The sequence below is a fragment of the Tachyglossus aculeatus genome, chromosome 14, assembly GCF_015852505.1.
Source record: "Tachyglossus aculeatus isolate mTacAcu1 chromosome 14, mTacAcu1.pri, whole genome shotgun sequence".
Classification (NCBI taxonomy): domain Eukaryota; kingdom Metazoa; phylum Chordata; class Mammalia; order Monotremata; family Tachyglossidae; genus Tachyglossus; species Tachyglossus aculeatus.
Window position 1 is genome coordinate 19704151 of NC_052079.1, and position 17687 is coordinate 19721837.

Here is a 17687-nt window from a genome sequence, read left to right on the forward strand (position 1 = left end):
GTACGCATTTATTACTCTATTTATTTATTTTATATATACCTGTATATATATATTATATAATAATATATTATATATTATATCATACATTATAATAATTATTACATTATAATATATCATAATATATCATAATATATTGTATTATATTAATTATATTAATTATATATCATATATAATGTATATATATTTATTTTATTATATATATATGTTTGTACGTATTTATTACTCTATTTATTTATTTATTTATTTTATTGTACATATTTATTCTATTTATTTTATTTTGTTAATTTGTTTTGTTGTCTGTTTCCCCCTTCTAGACTGTGAGCCTGCTGTTGGGTAGGGACCAACTCTATATGTTGCCAACTTGTACTTCCCAAGAGCTTAGTACAGTGCTCTGCACACAGTAAGCGCTCAATAAATACGATTGAATGAATGAATGAATGACTTTGGGCAAGTCTTTTCACTTCTCAATGTCTCAGTTTCCTCATCTGTAAAATGGGAATTAAAGCCTACTCAATCCTAATCAGCGTTTTCTAGTACAGTGCTCGGCACATAATATGACTCTAAGAAGTACCACAGTTAGGATACTCAGTTGCCTTTCCTCCAACTTCTGGCAGTCAGATGCCAATATTAGGAAGAATCCCTCCTCCCTGGGGAATGTCATCATTTTACTACAGCTTAGTAGGAATTCTGATAAGCTATATTCATTAGGGAGGTTTGCTCATAAATGGCTTTCTTTCTAATGTCCAGAGTCTTGACAAGCGTGTGGACTTTTTTCGAAAGCCCAACAAGGCCTTTTTTGGCTGATTTTTAAGATCGTCACTCTCAATGTGTTATTTTGCCATGGTGAGCAGTTGGTCATAACAGAAGGAATGAGAAACAGCGATAAATTTACTCTGCATAGCTAAATGCCACATGTCCTTTATTCCGCATTGTTATTTTTACGAGAAGTATGTAATATGAAACCACAGAGAGGCAAAATTGTTATTAGTGGGATATGAAGACATGACAAAGTATTTAATCCAGGATTTATGCACTTCCAGAAAATTTGGTCTCTAGCAGTAACATCTCCAGCGTGGGCAGCAAGAGGATCGTGGAAATAAAAACTCCAGTAGGACTTCAAAAGATCATCTGGTCAAGTCCTTGTTCTCAGGCAGGTGAATAACTAAACCTCCCAGGACAAGGGACAAATTGTTGCCTTTTTTATGGTATTTGAGAAGAATTTACTATGTGTCAAACGCAGTTCTAAGCACTGGGGGAGATACAATTTAATTATTGGACACAATCCCTATTCATTATGGGGCTCACAGTCCAAGTAGGAGGGAGAAAAGTTACTGAATCCCCATTTTACAGTTGTGGAAACTGAGTCACAGAGAAGTGAAGTGACTTGCCCAAGGTCACAGTGCAAGCAATTGTGAGTTGGCAGATTACACACCCTGAGAACAGGTAAATTGACTACTAGTTAGTAAGTGTTGTAGTCTCCCAGTGCTCTTCACACAGTAGGTGCTCAATAAATATTATTGATTAATTTCTTGATTAATTAAAGGAGGAATTCATGGCCTTCTGAAGAAAGCACGGGCCTGGGTGTCAGAAGGACCTGGGTTCTAATTCCAACTCTGTCACTTGCCTGTCATGACCTTGGACAAGGCCCTCACTTTTCTCATCTGCAAAATGGGGATTAAATATCTGCTCTCCCTCCCCTTTAAATGGTAAGTCAGTTCATGTCTCTGGGCCTCAGTAGTAATAATAATAATAATAATAATGATGGCATTTATTAAGCACTCACTATGTGCAAAGCACTGTTCTAAGTGCTGGGGAGCTTACAAGGTGATCAGGTTGTCCCACGGAGGGGCTCACAGTCTTAATTCTCATTTTACAGATGAGGTAACTGAGGAACAGAGAAGTGAAGTGACTTGCCCAAAGTCACACAGCTAACAAGTGGCGGAGACAGGATTTGAACCCATGACCTCTGACTCCAAAGTCTTTCCACTGAGCCACACTGCTTCTCTTATCTCATCTGTAAAATGGGGATGAGACTGTGAGCCCCTTCTGGGACAGGGACTGCGTCCAATCGGATTTGCTTGCAGCCACCCCAGAGCAGTGCCTGGCACAAGTAAGCGCTTAACAAGTGTCGTAATTACTATTATTATTATTACTATTGTTATTATTACTTCCATCTTTCCTGCTCACTGCCCAGAAATCTTAGCATGGATTTCCCTAGGATCTGGGAGGGAAATGAGCCAATCTGGAGCAGGGCAGAGGCCGCAATTTTGCTGACTTCTTTTCTCCATCTGCCACTACTGCGACTGGCTGATTTCCTGTGCCTGCTTCTATAGGCTCCGTCCTGGGGTTTCCTATGAGCCCATAGCAAAAATAATAATGATGGTATTTGTTAAGTGCTTACTATGTGCCAAGCACTGTTCTAAGAGCATGGGTAGATATAAGATAATTCATTCATTCACTCATTCATTCATTCAATTGTATTTGTTGAGCGCTTACTGTGTGCAGAGCACTGTACTAAGCGCTTGGGAAGTACAAGTTGGCAACATCTAGAGACAGTCCCTACCCAACAACGGACTCACAGTCTAGAAGGGGGAGACAGACAACAAAACAAAACATGTAATCAGTTAGGTCACGGTCTCTGCCTCACATGGGGCTCCCGGTCTTAATTCCCATTTTACAGATGCGGTAACTGAGGCCCAGAGAGGTGAAGTGGCTTGCCCAAGGTCAGAAAGCAGACAAATGGCAAAGCCGGGAATAGAACTCAGAACCTTCTAACTCCCAGACTCGTGCTCTAGCCATTAGATATGTTGCCAACTTGTACTTCCCAAGCGCTTAGTACAGTGCTCTGCACACAGTAAGCTCTCAATAAATACGACTGATGATTAGATGACACGCTGTCTATGCCCTCCCTGGTGACCACTGCTACTGTAATTTTCTCTGAGGGTGAAAACATTCATTTGTTCATTCAGTTGTATTTATTGAGTGCTTACTGTGTGCAAAGCACTGTACTAAGTGCTTGAGAAAGGACTATAGCAATAAACATACAAATTCCCTGCCCACAATGAGCTTACATATCATTCTGTATAAATATGTAGGGGTCAGTCTGTCTGGGTGAATATATGTTTGTGAACCTACGTCTGACAAGGGGTGTGTGTCTCTGTATTTCTGAGTACTGTAATATATATTTATCACAACTGAGTTAGAAACAGAATATTGGATTGGCAGATTTTCCTGGTGAGGAAATGCATGCGTGATTCCTGGGAATGGGTAAGGTACTTGGGGAGACCTGTTGACTCTCTTATTCATAAGGGCAAAGGATCATATAGTTGGAACAGTAACTTACTATATGATACATCAGGGTCTGTAAGAGGTAATGCACTTTCATGTCAGTTAAAGGAAGTTAATCAGATGGGCTTAGTACTATGTAATAAGCCCTCTCCCCCTCCTCTCCCTCCCCATCCCCCCCGCCTTACCTCCTTCCCCTCCCCACAGCACCTGTATATATATATATATTATATAATAACACATCATATATCATACATTATAATAATTATTATATTATAATATATTATAATATATCATAATAAATCATATTATATATATATAATAACACATCATTTATCATACATTATAATAATTATTATATTATAATATATTATAATATATCATAATAAATTATATTATATTATATTATATTATATTATATTATATTATTATATTAATTGCATATATTATATATAATGTATATATATTTTATTATATATATGTTTGTATGTATTTATTACTCTATTTATTTATTTATTTATTTTATTGTACATATTTATTCTATTTATTTTATTTTGTTAATTTGTTTTGTTCTCTGTCTCCCCCTTCTAGACTGTGAGCCCATTGTTGGGTAGGGACCGTCTCTATATGTTGCCAACTTGTACTTCCCAAGCGCTTAGTACAGTGCTCTGCACACAGAAGCGCTCAATAAATACAATTGAATGAATGAGTGAATGATGTCTGTCCCCAATTTCTTCTTCTCACCTTTTTACCACCGCTGTGTCTCCTTCTGAACTACAGCCCCTGATTTATAAACAGTTTAAACTGGCTTGAAAATATTTACTGAAACATCAGTGAACCAGTTCGCTGTGGAATTAGCGAATGTGGGCTGCTTGGTTTAATTATTTACAGAATAACATCAGAAAGCGTGTCTGCTGTGTGACCTTGGGTAAGTCACTTCACTTCTTCTGTAAAATGGGGATTGATTCTATAAGTAAGCCCCATGTGGGACAGAGACTGTGTGCAACCTGATAAACTTTGTATCTTCTTCGGCACTTAGTACAGTGCTTGGCACATAGTAAGCACTTAAGCAATATAAAAAACCCCCAGTACTAACAAGATTCAATTATCTACGGGCTGGTGTTACCCATGGGCCTGGGAGCCTGGGGACCTGGGTTCTAATCCTGCCTCTGTCGGTTGCCTGCTATGCAATCTTGGGCAAGTCACAATGTTTCTGTGCCTCAGTTTCCTCATCTGTAAAATGGGGCTTCCTACTTAGATTGTTAGCCTCATGTGGGAGGGGGACTGTGTCTGACCTGATTAACTGGTATCCACATTAGCACTTAAAACAGTGCTTGACAAATAGTAAGTGCTTAACATTATTATTATTATTATTATTATTATTATTATTATTATTATTATTATTATTATTATTATTATTATCTGCACCTCTGGGTTCCCTATCTGTTTTTTCTCCTGTTTCCTGCCCTTGGTCTGTTAAACTGTTCTAGACCTCCACCACGAGGGGATAAACAGTAGAAGAAAGAGAAGATGAAACTTTAAATATTTTTCCTGCTAGATAGTAAAGGGAAATCTCCAGTGGAGGAAGAAGTTGAAACCAGAGGATAGAATGAGGCTTGGATATTTTCTATAGCTTTGTTGAATCCATCCATGTAACCCTACTATTCTACAACAGTAGTTACTTCCAACAATGCTAAATCAGTTAAGGGAATTAGCTAATCTGCAAGACTAAAAACATTTCTTAGAAATTTCCTCTGAACATGGCCAGATTAACTCCCATGTGGGACTGGGGATACTAGATTTTGTGGGATCTCTACATGTCTTTCTCAGAATTTAGAATAAAGTAATAATGATTCTGGCATAGACGGCGACTGCTACATACTGTTTGTCTTTCAATGAATCCAGAGCCATTCTGTGGTGGTTATGACTCAGTCTCAAATCATATAGAGAAGAGTTTTAATTCAAAAGAGCTCATTTTTTATCTTAAAACAGCTGTTTTATATATACCTCAAACTATAGACCATACATTTTATATATATGCATATGTGTTTTTATGTATACAATTATGGATTTATTTTTGTGGGGCTTCCCTTAAGCCTGAAGTCCTGGGTCACAACCTCTAAAGCCTCTGTACTATCCCTATCCTTCCCCAGCAGTACTGCTTCTTATGTGCATTGGGATTTTACTTTTAGGCCTTTAAAAACTGCACTGATTACTACCGCCACACACTACACACTTTGATATACAGAATTCATGGTGTATCTGACCGAAAATGTTGAAATATTCCACTTTCCAATGAGGGTTGTGCATTAAAAAGCTTAAGGGACTTTAGGATATCTTAAGGCCCTGAGTAGCGTTTTTCTCCTTCACTCAGCCTAGGAAAATCTATTGTAAAATGTGACAATCGAAAACAACCAGTTAAAAAAACTTACTTGGCAATATGGTTTTGTAGCGATTTTTAGTTCCATGACGTGGGATGTCAATTTCTTTGGGATCCACAAAGTTCATTGGTATTTCCTAAAGAAATAAATTATGTTGAATTGGTGTATCTAGTGACACCCTCCAGGAAACCTTCTCAGAAGGCCATCTGCTACACAACTAACCTGGACATCAAAGTCATTCCAAGAAACTTAGATTCCCACCTCTGTGATGTCAACATCCTTCCCTTCATAAACACTTGAGTTGCCTGTTGTCACTTCCAACTTCCAAGATTACTTTTGTTCCATTATGAATAGAGGCTATTTTCACCAATTAATGTGATAGTTAAAATATGTAGCTTGCCAGGAGTTGACGTTAGTGATAATGGTGAGGAAACACCCAGGATATCCAGGATATATTCCATGAAATTAACTCCTATTCCTGAGAACCTACAGATTTTCATTGGAAACTCACGTGTCTTCAAGTCATGTATATAAAAATCTGACTATAAGCCCCAACTTTCTTTCTTTTTCATAATGACGACAAGATGTATTTTTAATGTCACACAAGTCCAGATTTCCTTACTTCTAAGGAAAGACAGCTCCTGCTTGGAATCAGGAGATGTCCCTGGGGGAAATTCAGGGCCCAAGACAGACCTGTACTATAGCAATGTCCCTCTATAGAAGCAGATTTATGAATACACCCGTGCAACCACGGAATGCTTTATGAGATAAATTATTTGCATTTAAATCAGTGTTGTACAGGAGTAGTCCCTCCAAAGTCGGGGGACCCTATGTAAAATATTAAGGTGACAGGAAAATATATTTCAATAGGTAACAAACATTTGTTTTCTCAAATATAAAACCACTTTAGGAACCAAAGGGAAACAAAGAGACCTTGACCCTGGCTAGTTTAACTTATCTTGTGCCCACCTGGGGGATTTACCAAGGAGTCTAAGCAGCAGAGAAATCCTGGTTGATGAATGAAAGGGCTGTACTTGGATTTTCTCCCATAATTTGTCCCACTTTCAGCCCTGTAGCACTTATGTCTTTGTCCATAATGCAGTTTTTTTGTATTAATGTCTGTCTCCTTCCCTAGACTGTAAGCTAGGGCAAGGGAACATGCCTACCAGCTCTGTTATATTGTACTATCTTAAATGCTTAGTACAGTGCTCTGCACACAGTGAGTGCTCAATAAATACAATTGATTGATCGATTGATAGGAAAATCATGCCTTTGTAAGCAACTGGGACAAGGCCTTTTCCCAAAAGTCCTGGAAGGAAAGGATGCCAAGTTAAAGTGCCAATTGGTGCCATCTTTAAAGTGTTGAAAACTCTGAACCAGTTATAAAAGGGGGAACTTTCCACAGGTTGCCATTTCACGGGGATGATTTCCTATTGCATATTCTAATACTCTCAGGACAAGCCTAGTGATTGAGTTTCAAAGTCACTGTCTAATTGAAGCTGGGAGTTTTGGGGAATGCTTCAAAACAAAATCTCCCAATGTCCCACTGATGCCGACACCTACAAACCCACTTATGCCTCAGTGATACTTGCCCAGGTTCTGGTTAGTTAACCCATCAATCAATCAATCAATTGCATTTGCTGAGCACTTAGTCCGTTACATTTATTGAGCATTCGATCAATTGTACTTATTGAGGACTTAATGTGTGCAGAGTACTGCACTAAACATTTGGAAGAGTATAATGTAAAAGAGTTGAGAAACCATTCTGATCGGGCAGGAATTCTCAAATTCCCATAATCTCCTTTTGGCCTCCACTTTCCTGCTGATATAGCAGTTGCCATAGCAGAATGAAGCAGCATGGTGTAATGGGAAGAACACAAAGTTGGGAGTTGGGAGACCTGGTTTTTAAGCCTGGCTTTGCCACCTGTCTCCCTTGTAAGTATGGGCAAAGCAGTGAACTTCTCTGTGGCTCACCTTCCTCCATCAGTCAGTTAATCAACGATCGTATTTATTGAGTACTTACTGTGTGCAGAGCACTTTACTAAGTGCTTGGGAAAGTACAATACAAAAATGAACAGTGACATTCCCATTCCATAATGATCTTAACAGTCTAGAGGGTGAGACAGACTTTAATAAAATGGGGATTAAATACCTGTACTCCCTCCCCCTTAGACTGTGAACACTGTGTGCACCAGGGATTATATCTGATCTCATTGTGTTGTATCTGCCTCAGTGCTTAGCAAAGGATTTGACACAGAATATGCACTTAACCAATGCTATGATTACTATTACTGTCGTTTTAGGTTGAATTGTGAAATTGTGGAGCTGGGAGGAAATTTGGGAAATAATCTGTTATCTGGCCCAATTTATTATTTCTCTGAAGATAAATTACTAATTCACCTGGGAAGATGGTTTCCTATTATTTTTTTAAGGACCGCCAGGGCAAGGAGCTGCTCAATTTTTCATAATTATTATTAATTATTGTGGTATTTGTTAGGCACTTACTATGTATCAAGCACTGTTTTAAGTGGTGGGGCAGATACAAGTTAATGAGGCTCATAATCTAGTAGGAGGGAGAACAGGCACTGAATCCCCACTTCACAGATGAAGAAATGGAGCAACAGAGAAGTGAAGTGACTTGCCCAAGATCAGACAGCAGGCAAGTGACAGGGCAGGATCAGAACCCAGGTCCTGTGCTCTTTCCACTGGACCACACTGCTCCTCATGAAGCTCATTTCATGGTTTATCACCCCAAGAGTCTGGAAATGATTTCTATGACCAATGGTAATCTCTCCTACTTTAAGACAAACGAATTTTTTTTCTCAGTGGACATGGAGACAAATGATCAGCATCCTTTTCATAAGAGCCCTTCAGAAACCTAAAGACCACAGGAATCTCTCTTCAGCCTTTTCTTCTCAAGGCTTAAGCAATTCCGATGCTTATTTAACTTTTCCTCTTCAGAAACATTTTCTAGCTCTGCTTTGCTATGCTGCTCTTCCCTGGAGCCTCTCAAGTGTCTCAAACTGGATACATTTCTCCAAAAAGGCTCTGGCTAATGTGGAACACAGTGAATAGAATTCTTCCCCAATATTTCATGGTGTCATCCTGTTGGTGGATCCAAACACCTTAATGACTTTTCTGGAACTGAATTTCAGGCTTCTATGCAGCTTCTGGTTAGCTATTTACCCTTGCACTTTTTCAGCCACATTTATATTTAGCCAGAATTCACTCAGTCGGAATTTGCATTTGTTTTTCATCCCTAAGAGCTCTTCTGGGCACTTGATCCCACTGAATTCCATCCTGTTAATGGAGGATCATTTCAAGCCAACCACTACTAGGCACAACTAAAATGACCGGCACGTAGAACAAGCTCTCTGGAAAAGTGACTGTGATAATGGAGTAATTCTCCAGAGAATTCAATCAACAGCAACAGTCTCTCCAGGTAATTAAGGCAGCTACTGCCATTTACAGAGCCTTTTTTGCCTGAGACTTAGGTAATTACCTGAGTTTTATGTCTAATTTTGTCTCCAAAGGTGTGTGTCCTCATTTATGAGGTCTGAAAAAGTTCAATTTGGAAAATCTTGGGTGTTTTCAATAATTTTGTTCTATTTCAGAAACATTTGTAGTGAAATTTGCACATGGACTTGAAAAAGCCAGGAAGAAGTCTTAAAGTCCTCATGGGACTCTTATGGACTATGTTTCAGCAATAGAAGAATGTAGAACACTATCAATTAAATTCAAGTAACCAGTGATTAAACATCTGAAAAATGCTTTAACATTGAGATACTTTATCAATAGGCAGCATTATTTTGATTTTGATTTAAGCTTCCCTCTGTGGAAATCTCACAACAACAGCCCTTGGAGACCCCACAGGAATCACTTGGCCTTTCCAGCTTCATTGTCTGGGGGATAAATGAAATGCCGAATAAAAATAACCCAAATTGTCCCTATTTTCAGCCTGCAAGTTTAGCAGCAAAAATCTGGGTCATCGATCCAGACTCGAGAGTGAGTTGTACAAAAGGTGCAATATATTTTTACCACTGACACAGATTTAGCCCTCTTCGATATTTTTAACTTTGCCAGAAAAGATAAACCTGTCTAAAAACCATAAACAAAAATAGTAAGTGTTATTCGGTATTAACAACACACCTGAAATCTCTGCATCTTCTTGAGGGGTCCCAACTTGAATTACTTGATGCTAAATCAATTTATCATATTTATTGAGTGCTTACTATGTGCAAAATACTGTACTAACATCTTGGGACAGTATCAATCTATTATATTTATTAAGCGCTTACTGAGGGCAGAGCACTGTACTAAGCGCTTGGGAGAGTGCAATATAACAGAGTTGGTAGACAAATTCCCTGCTCATAATGAACTTACAGTCTAGAGGAGAACAACATGGAGTATAACAGGTGGCCTGTAAAGTCTTTGCTTTCCCTCCATGCATTGAAACACACGTAAACATGTATTGTGACTTTATGTCTATTTACGTGACTTAGTCGAAAGAGCTCAGGACTGTGAGTCAGAGGACCTGGGATCTAATTTAGACTGTGAGCCCACTGTTGGGTAGGGACTGTATATGTTGCCAATTTGTACTTCCCAAGCGCTTAGTACAGTGCTCTGCACATAGTAAGCGCTCAATAAATACGATTGATGATGATCTAATTCTGGCTCTGCCACTTGTATTCTAGGTGTCTTTGGAAAAGTCAGTTAACTTCTCTGTGCCTCAGTTCTCTCATGTGTAAAACGGGATTCCAACAGCTGCTCTCCCTCCTTCTTAGAGTGTGAGCCCCCCATGGGACCTGATTGTTTAATACAGTACTTGGCCCCAGTAAGTATTTAAGAGAATCATTATGCCCCTGGAGGGTGACTTATTTTTCACATAGTCCACAGTCCTACCAAACAACAAACTTGAAAATCCTTTTAAGCTGAGGTAGGATGGACTCCCCCATTCAGGATCGCACCTGGAGAGTTTCCAGTACTCTAACAGTCTCGACGATGAGAGGGAGAGTCAAGCAGAGGCCTACCTGTTCCATTCCTAGCTTGGACAGTGGCTAGTGAGTGGAAGGCAATCTGCTACAAGTCAAAACTCACCTGTGCTGGGCAGCAGCAGCATCGGAGAAAGTCGAGGGCGGAGACTTGGGTTTACTGCACAGAAGGAGGCAATGGTAAACCAATTCCTGGTTTTTACCAAGAAAACTCTATGGAGACGCTACCAGAACGACCACAGATGGAGGTGGGGCATTCTGGGAGAGATGTATCCGCGGTGTCGCTATGGATTGGAGACGACTTAGCATAAAACAAGAAAAGGACGGACTCACCATGAATTCGGTCTGGAGTACGTGAGAAGTGGCCACTGTGTCCTGCAGCTGGGATTTGGTGAGAACACGACTCGCGGTCTGCAGGTATTCCAAGGAAACTTTCTCCCGTGGGACAGGCACAGCCGCAAAAGGATCGACACTTCCCAAACCGCTCATGTCCAGAGTGAGAGATACGTTGGACCCACGCCTGTGATTAACAAGAGGTTTCGTTAGTTGCTGTCTTTCTGAAGGAATCTATGTAGCCTCCTGAATTCTTACAGATGAAGGAGATGAAAGAAAGTGAGAATGAGAGGAAAAGAGAGAGAGATAGAGCGCATTCAGAGCAAAAAGTATCAGGCCACGGTTCACGTGTTTCCTATTAGAGTGTAACAAGCATTACTCCTTCAGAGAAACAACTCATTTATGTGTTGGAAACATCTTGGAGCGTGACAACAAATTATAGAACCCTTAGAATGGGATAGAAAGAAATACAGATGGAGAAAGAAAAGTGGAAAAGTAATGCATTAGTTTGCATCTACTCTGGCACTTAGAACAGTGTTTGACACTTAGTAAACATTATTCATTCACTCATTCAATCGTACTTATTGAGTGCTTACTGTGTGCAGAGCACTGTACTAAGCACTTGGGAAAGTACACTACAGCTATTAACAGTGACATTCCCTGCCCACAACGAGCTCACAGTCTAGAGTGGGGGAGACAGACATCAGTACAAAGTTACAGATATCAATTAATCAATTAATCAATTGTATTTATTGAGCACTTACTGTGTGCAGAGCACTGTACTAAGCCCTTGGGAAGTACAAGTTGGCAACATATAGAGACAGTCCCTACCCAACAGTGGGCTCACAGTCTAAAAGGGGGAGACAGAGAACAAAACCAAACATACTAACAAAATAAAATAGAATAGATATGTACAAGTAAAATAAATAAATAAATAAATAACGTAATAAATATGTACAAACATATATACATATATACAGGTGCTGTGGGGAAGAGAAGGAGGTATGATGGGGGGATGGAGGGGGGACGAGGGGGAGAGGAAGGAAGATATGTACATAAGTGCTTTGAGGCTGGGGAGTGGGGAATAATAATAATAATAATGGCATTTATTAAGTACTTACTATGTGCAAAGCACTGTTCTAAGCGCTGGGGAGGTTAAAGGTGATCAGGTTGTCCCACGGGGGGCTCACAGTCTTAATCCCCATTTTACAGATGACGGAACTGAGGCCCAGAGAAGTTAAGTGACTTGCCCAAAGTCACACAGCTGACAATTGGCAGAGCGGGGATTGGAACCCATGACCTCTGACTCCAAAGCCCGGGCTCTTTCCACTGAGCCACGCTGGACGAGCAAAGGGAGCAAATCAGGGCAATGTGGAAGGGAACTGGAGATGAGGAAAAGTGGGGTTTAGTCTGGGAAGGCCTCTTGGAGAAGATGTGTCTTCAGTAAGGCTCTGAAGCCAGGGAGAGTGGTTGTCTGTCGGATTAGAAGAGGGAATGTGTTTCGGGCCAGAGGCAGGATGTTGGCGGTGAGATCGAGAAACAGTGAGAAGGTTAGCACTAGAGGAGCAAAGCAAGCAGGCTTGGGTGTAGAAGGAGAGAAGTGAGGTGAGGTAGGAGGGGACAAGGTCATTACTATTATCACTGGTAGCAGTAAGCGCTTAACAAATATTATTATTAAGAGATTCTCCCTGAAATATGCTCATGCTTAGGGATTCAGTCTAGCTGTCAGCAGTGTCTTGGAACCAAGCAGCACATTTTTCAGAAGGATTCCTTTGAAGCCTCAACATCCACATTAAAGTCTGGCATTGTGAAAACTTACCCAGCCTGTCTTGAGCTGCTCCCATTTCCACAAACCCTTAGGGCAGTGAGGGAGCTTGACAGGGATATTCACTCAATCGTATTTATTGAGCACTTACTGTGTGCAGAGCACTGTACTAAGCGCTTGGGAAGTACAGCGACCAGAATGTCACGAATATTTTGTATTTATGGCTGAAGAAAGGTGTCCAGCTAAAATACTTTGGTGTAAGGACCAACAGCAGTCCCAAACATCCTTAAATTACTCTATTTATTTATTATTACTCTATTTATTATTACTCTATTTATTTATTTATTACTCTATTTATTTATTTATTTTACTTGTACATATCTATTCTATTTATTGTATTTTGTTAGTATGTTTGGTTTTGTTCTCTGTCTCCCCCTTTTAGACTGTGAGCCCACTGTTGGGTAGGGACTGTCTCTATATGTTGCCAACTTGTACTTCCCAAGCACTTAGTACAGTGCTCTGCACAAAGTACGCGCTCAATAAATACGATTGATTGACTAAATCAATTGAGAAGTGGTGTGGTCTAGTGGAAAGAGCATGGGCCTGGGTGTCAAATCAATCAATCAATAGTATTTATTGAGTGCTTAGTACAGTGCTCTGTACTAAATGCTTGGGAGAGTACAGTACAACAGAATTAGCAGACACACTCCCTGCCCATATTGAGCTTACAGTCTAGAGGAAGAAGTTTCTAATCCTGCTCTGATACTTGTCTGCTGTGTGATCTTGTGTCACTTAATTTTTGTGTGCCTCAATTTTCCAATCTGTAAAATGGGGATTCAATTCATGTTCACCCTACCCCTTAGTTTTTGAGCCCCATGTGGAACAAAAACTGAGTCTCTATCTGTATCTACTCCAGAGCCGGACACATAATAAATATGCTCCATAAATACGATTGAATGAATGAATGAATAATAAATGTTTAATAAATACCATTATTATTATCAATTGCCAATTACCTTTGAGGAGTCTGAAAGTAGGCCTCAAAGACATAAAGTAAATCCAGTGCAAACACACTAACGTTAAGAATTACAAATAGGAAGCAACTATAACTGGATTATCACACAAATCAGAAGTTCACCGACAATATGCCATTCTTGCTCTCTTGCATCCACTTTTCACCATCACTGATTATTAAGTCTGTTATGATTTAGAGATTTCCCCAAATCAATTAACTTTATCATGGTACAGAGATTTCCAAGAATCTATTAAACTGATGGTGTAGGACAAGCATTTTCATGATCTATATGCAGGACTTGCTCCTTGATAACCCCCTTATCTTGACATGTCTCTTTTCAATTGCAATCCCATTTCCCCTAAACTCCAAGCAATTTCAAAGCACTTCACCTCAGGCACTGCAAATAATGCCACTAAATTCACTTATCCAGTTAAAGGCACCCATGTTCTTGACCTTAAAAAGATAGCATTTCCACAAAACCAAATAACCTTGTACACAGAGAACTTCCCTGCCTGGAGGTGAAATACTATGGAGCCCTGTCACGGACTTGGAAAATTTGGTATAATGGTTGGCACAGAGTAAGCGCTTAATAAATACCACAATTACTATTATTCAGGGCTAAGGACTGATTTGGTTCTGTAAACTCATTAGGGGCAGGGAATGTGTCTACTAACTCTGTATTGTACTTTCCTAAGCGCTTAGTACAGTGCTCTGCACATGTACCTCAGTTACTTCATCTTAAAATGGGGATTAAATTAAGACTGCCTATGTGGGGCAGGGATTGTGTTCAACCCAACTGCCTTGTATCTACCCCAGAGTTTTGTACAGTGGTTGGCACGTAGTAAGCTCTTAAGAAATCCCACAATTATTATTATTATAGGAATCTTTTGCGAATACCATGGACTGCCCGAAAGACAAACAAATGGATTTTAGGGCAAATTAAACCAAAGTGGTCTTTGGAAGGCCAAATGACTTGATTTAGATTAGCATATTTTGGACACATAATCAGGAGGACTAATTCTCTGGAGAAGACACTAATGCTGGGAATAGTCCAGGGAAACCATGGAAGAGGCAGCTAGATGGATAGAGACCATAACAGTGGTAACGGAAGGAGTGTTAGAAAGGTTGCAGATTATGGTAGAGGATAGGACATTCTGGAGTCGATATGAATCAGAAATGACACCACACAATAATAATTATTAAAGTAAGTGCTCAATAAACTCCTTCGATTGATTGATCTGTGATCTTTCCTTGCCACTTGATGTTGGGTGACCAGAATAGAGCTATTCAAACTCTGAGATAGTGACTGTGGGCGGAAGGTTAGGGCCTAATACCTCACTAGAGACACACTCTGACACTTTCCTCCCCCGGGCAAAAAAAATGTCCTGGTATTGTGGATTCGCCTTTCTACCTCTTTATCGTTAGTCAGTACACTGCTTCAGTAACCCAATTCCACGAGATGGCATTTGCCTTTTTAGAATAGGGATACCTCACGTCTCTTCATTCCCGATGAGCCGGGATTCCCTTTTGGCTCGTTGCTAGGAGGGTCTGCATTAAGGAAGTTTGAAGCCTAGCAACAGCTGTTGCTGGGGAAATTGGAAAATAAAGAGTCCTCCAGGGATGACAGAAATGCATCACAACTGAGAGGTTAAACAAAACAGCATATTTTCAGCTCTTTGAACAAAGAATTGGCAACAATTTTTGGTATTGCAGAGGTGTGGTTCATGCTATTGGACTAAGATTCTGTCAGTATAATCATAATTAGCCTATAATCAGAGGAGTTGGGTTGGCCAAGTGGAAATACCACAGGTCTGGGGGTCAGGGGACTTGGGTTCTAATCCTGATATCTGCTGTGTGACTTTGGGCAAGTCATCCAACCTCTCTGTGCTTCAGCTTCCTCAACTGTTAAATGGGGAATAAATGCTATTAATGTCTGTCTCTCCCATTAGAATGCAAGCTCCTTGTGGGCAGGTAACATGTGCCAACGCTGTCATATTGTACGCTCCCAAGCATTTAGTTCCATCCTCTGCACACAGTAAATGCTCAGTAAAGATGATTGATTGATTGATGGATGAATTCCCATCTAGGACAGGGACTGTGTCTGATCTGATTATCTTGTATCTCACCAGTATTTAATACAGGACTTTCACTCGGTAAACAACAAATGTGCCAATTATTATTTGAAAATCCTCTTGTGATTTCCCCATCCCTTCTCGATTCTTCAGTCCATTACTCTCTCCCCGAACCTACTGGCACTTTTTACCTTGCTCTTCCCTCACTGAAGCTGTTGTGACTGAGTAGTCCTACTTTTTTTAACTATTTACCTGGACTTTTAAGGATGTGATTGGAAGGGAGGGCAAAAGTGGAGTTAAATATCCAGGACCAACAGCCGACATGCTCTATAGCTTCCACAGATGTCTGATTAGGGAATAGGAGCCCTTAAAACTAACGTTTAGAGTATGTCATCGGTCAGATTCTTCCAGCACGTAAACTCCTCCTTGAAACAATAATTCACTTTACAGCTTCAAAGCCCCCAAAAGTCATAATGTGGATTCCAACCATAATAATGGTGGCATTTATTAAGCGCTTACTGTGTGCAAAGCACTGTTCTAAGCACTGGGGAGGTTACAAGGTGATCAGGTTGTCCCATGTAGGGCTCACAGTCTTCATCGCCATTTTACAGACGAGGTAACTGAGGCACAGAGAAGTTAAGTGACTGGCCCAAAGTCACACAGCTGACATTGGCGGAGCTGGGATTTGAACACATGACCTCTGACTCCGAAGCCCAGGCTCTTTCCACTGAGCCACGCTGCTTCTCTGCCACTCCATGCCACTCCGTTGCTTGTCCTTTAAATCATAAACTTCTGATCTGTTTCAGGTGTCTTTACCAGTAAACTCTCTCTTTCCTAGCCTTCTCTTCACCTGCTCTTCACCCATCTCAAGAAACCATCTACTGTCCTGTGCCCTTGACCATCTGCCTTTCTTGAAACACTTCTTCCCCCACTGCCAAATCATCTCCTTCAAACCATTTTTTAAAAGTCACTGCCTCTCGAAAGCCTTCCCTGATTAATCCCCACCTTCTTGGAGTAGTCATTTCATTAGCCACAACAGTAAATATATTTATCTGTGTACTTTCATTACGGGATCACTGTTATCTTTTCTCCCATTCTTTGACTACATCTATATAGTAGATATATAGATGGTCAAAGAATGGAGACAAGACACTGCTATACATATATCTGCTTTTTTCCCCAAAATAGACTGGAAATCTCCCTGACTTATGGACTGGGATAGACTGTAGACTGGGTTGGGATAACATCATTTACTTTTGTAAGGTTCTCAAACATTAAGTATTGTACCTTGTGGAAATACGATTTTTGGAAATAAGTCTTTTAGACTGTGAGCCCACTGTTGGGTAGGGACTGTCTCTATATGTTGCCAACTTGTACTTCCCAAGCGCTTAGTACAGTGCTCTGCACACAGTAAGCGCTCAATAAATACGACTGATGATGATGATGGTGAGCCCACTGTTGGGTAGGGACTGTCTCTATATGTTGCCAATTTGTACTTCCCAAGCGCTTAGTACAGTGCTCTGCACATAGTAAGCGCTCAATAAATACGATTGATGATGATGATGATGGTGAATCATTGACAAAAATAAGGGTATTTGTTAAGTGCTGACTATGTGCTGGGTGGCCTAGTGGAAAGAACATGGGACTGGGTTCTAATCCCAGCTCTGCCATTTGTCTCATGTGTGACCTTGGGCAAGTCATTTCACTTTTCTGTGCCTCAGTTTCCTCATCGGATAAAAGGGGATTCTATACCTGTTCTCCCTCCTACTTAGACTGTTAGCCCCATGTGGGACCTTATTATCTTCACCTACCCCAGCAGTGCTTGGCACATGGTAAGCGCTTAAC

General features: G+C 40.2%; 1 protein-coding gene and 1 non-coding gene across 4 annotated transcripts in view; one reads left to right on the top strand and one right to left on the bottom strand.

Annotated features, from left to right (window-relative positions):
- PTPRR (protein tyrosine phosphatase receptor type R) overlaps nt 1–17687 on the bottom strand; it is a 247635-nt gene that overhangs the window by 46616 nt on the left and 183332 nt on the right. For all 3 annotated transcript variants that reach the window (XM_038756286.1, XM_038756285.1, XM_038756287.1), the window contains 2 exons: nt 10991–11177; nt 5718–5802 (listed from right to left, as the gene is read on the bottom strand). In XM_038756286.1, the coding sequence (XP_038612214.1) occupies nt 5718–5802; nt 10991–11177 (272 nt within the window). The remainder of the gene's footprint in view (nt 1–5717; nt 5803–10990; nt 11178–17687) is intronic.
- On the top strand, nt 10616–10753 carry LOC119937296. Its single transcript, XR_005453973.1, has one exon. It is a non-coding gene; the product is annotated as a small nucleolar RNA SNORA7 (small nucleolar RNA).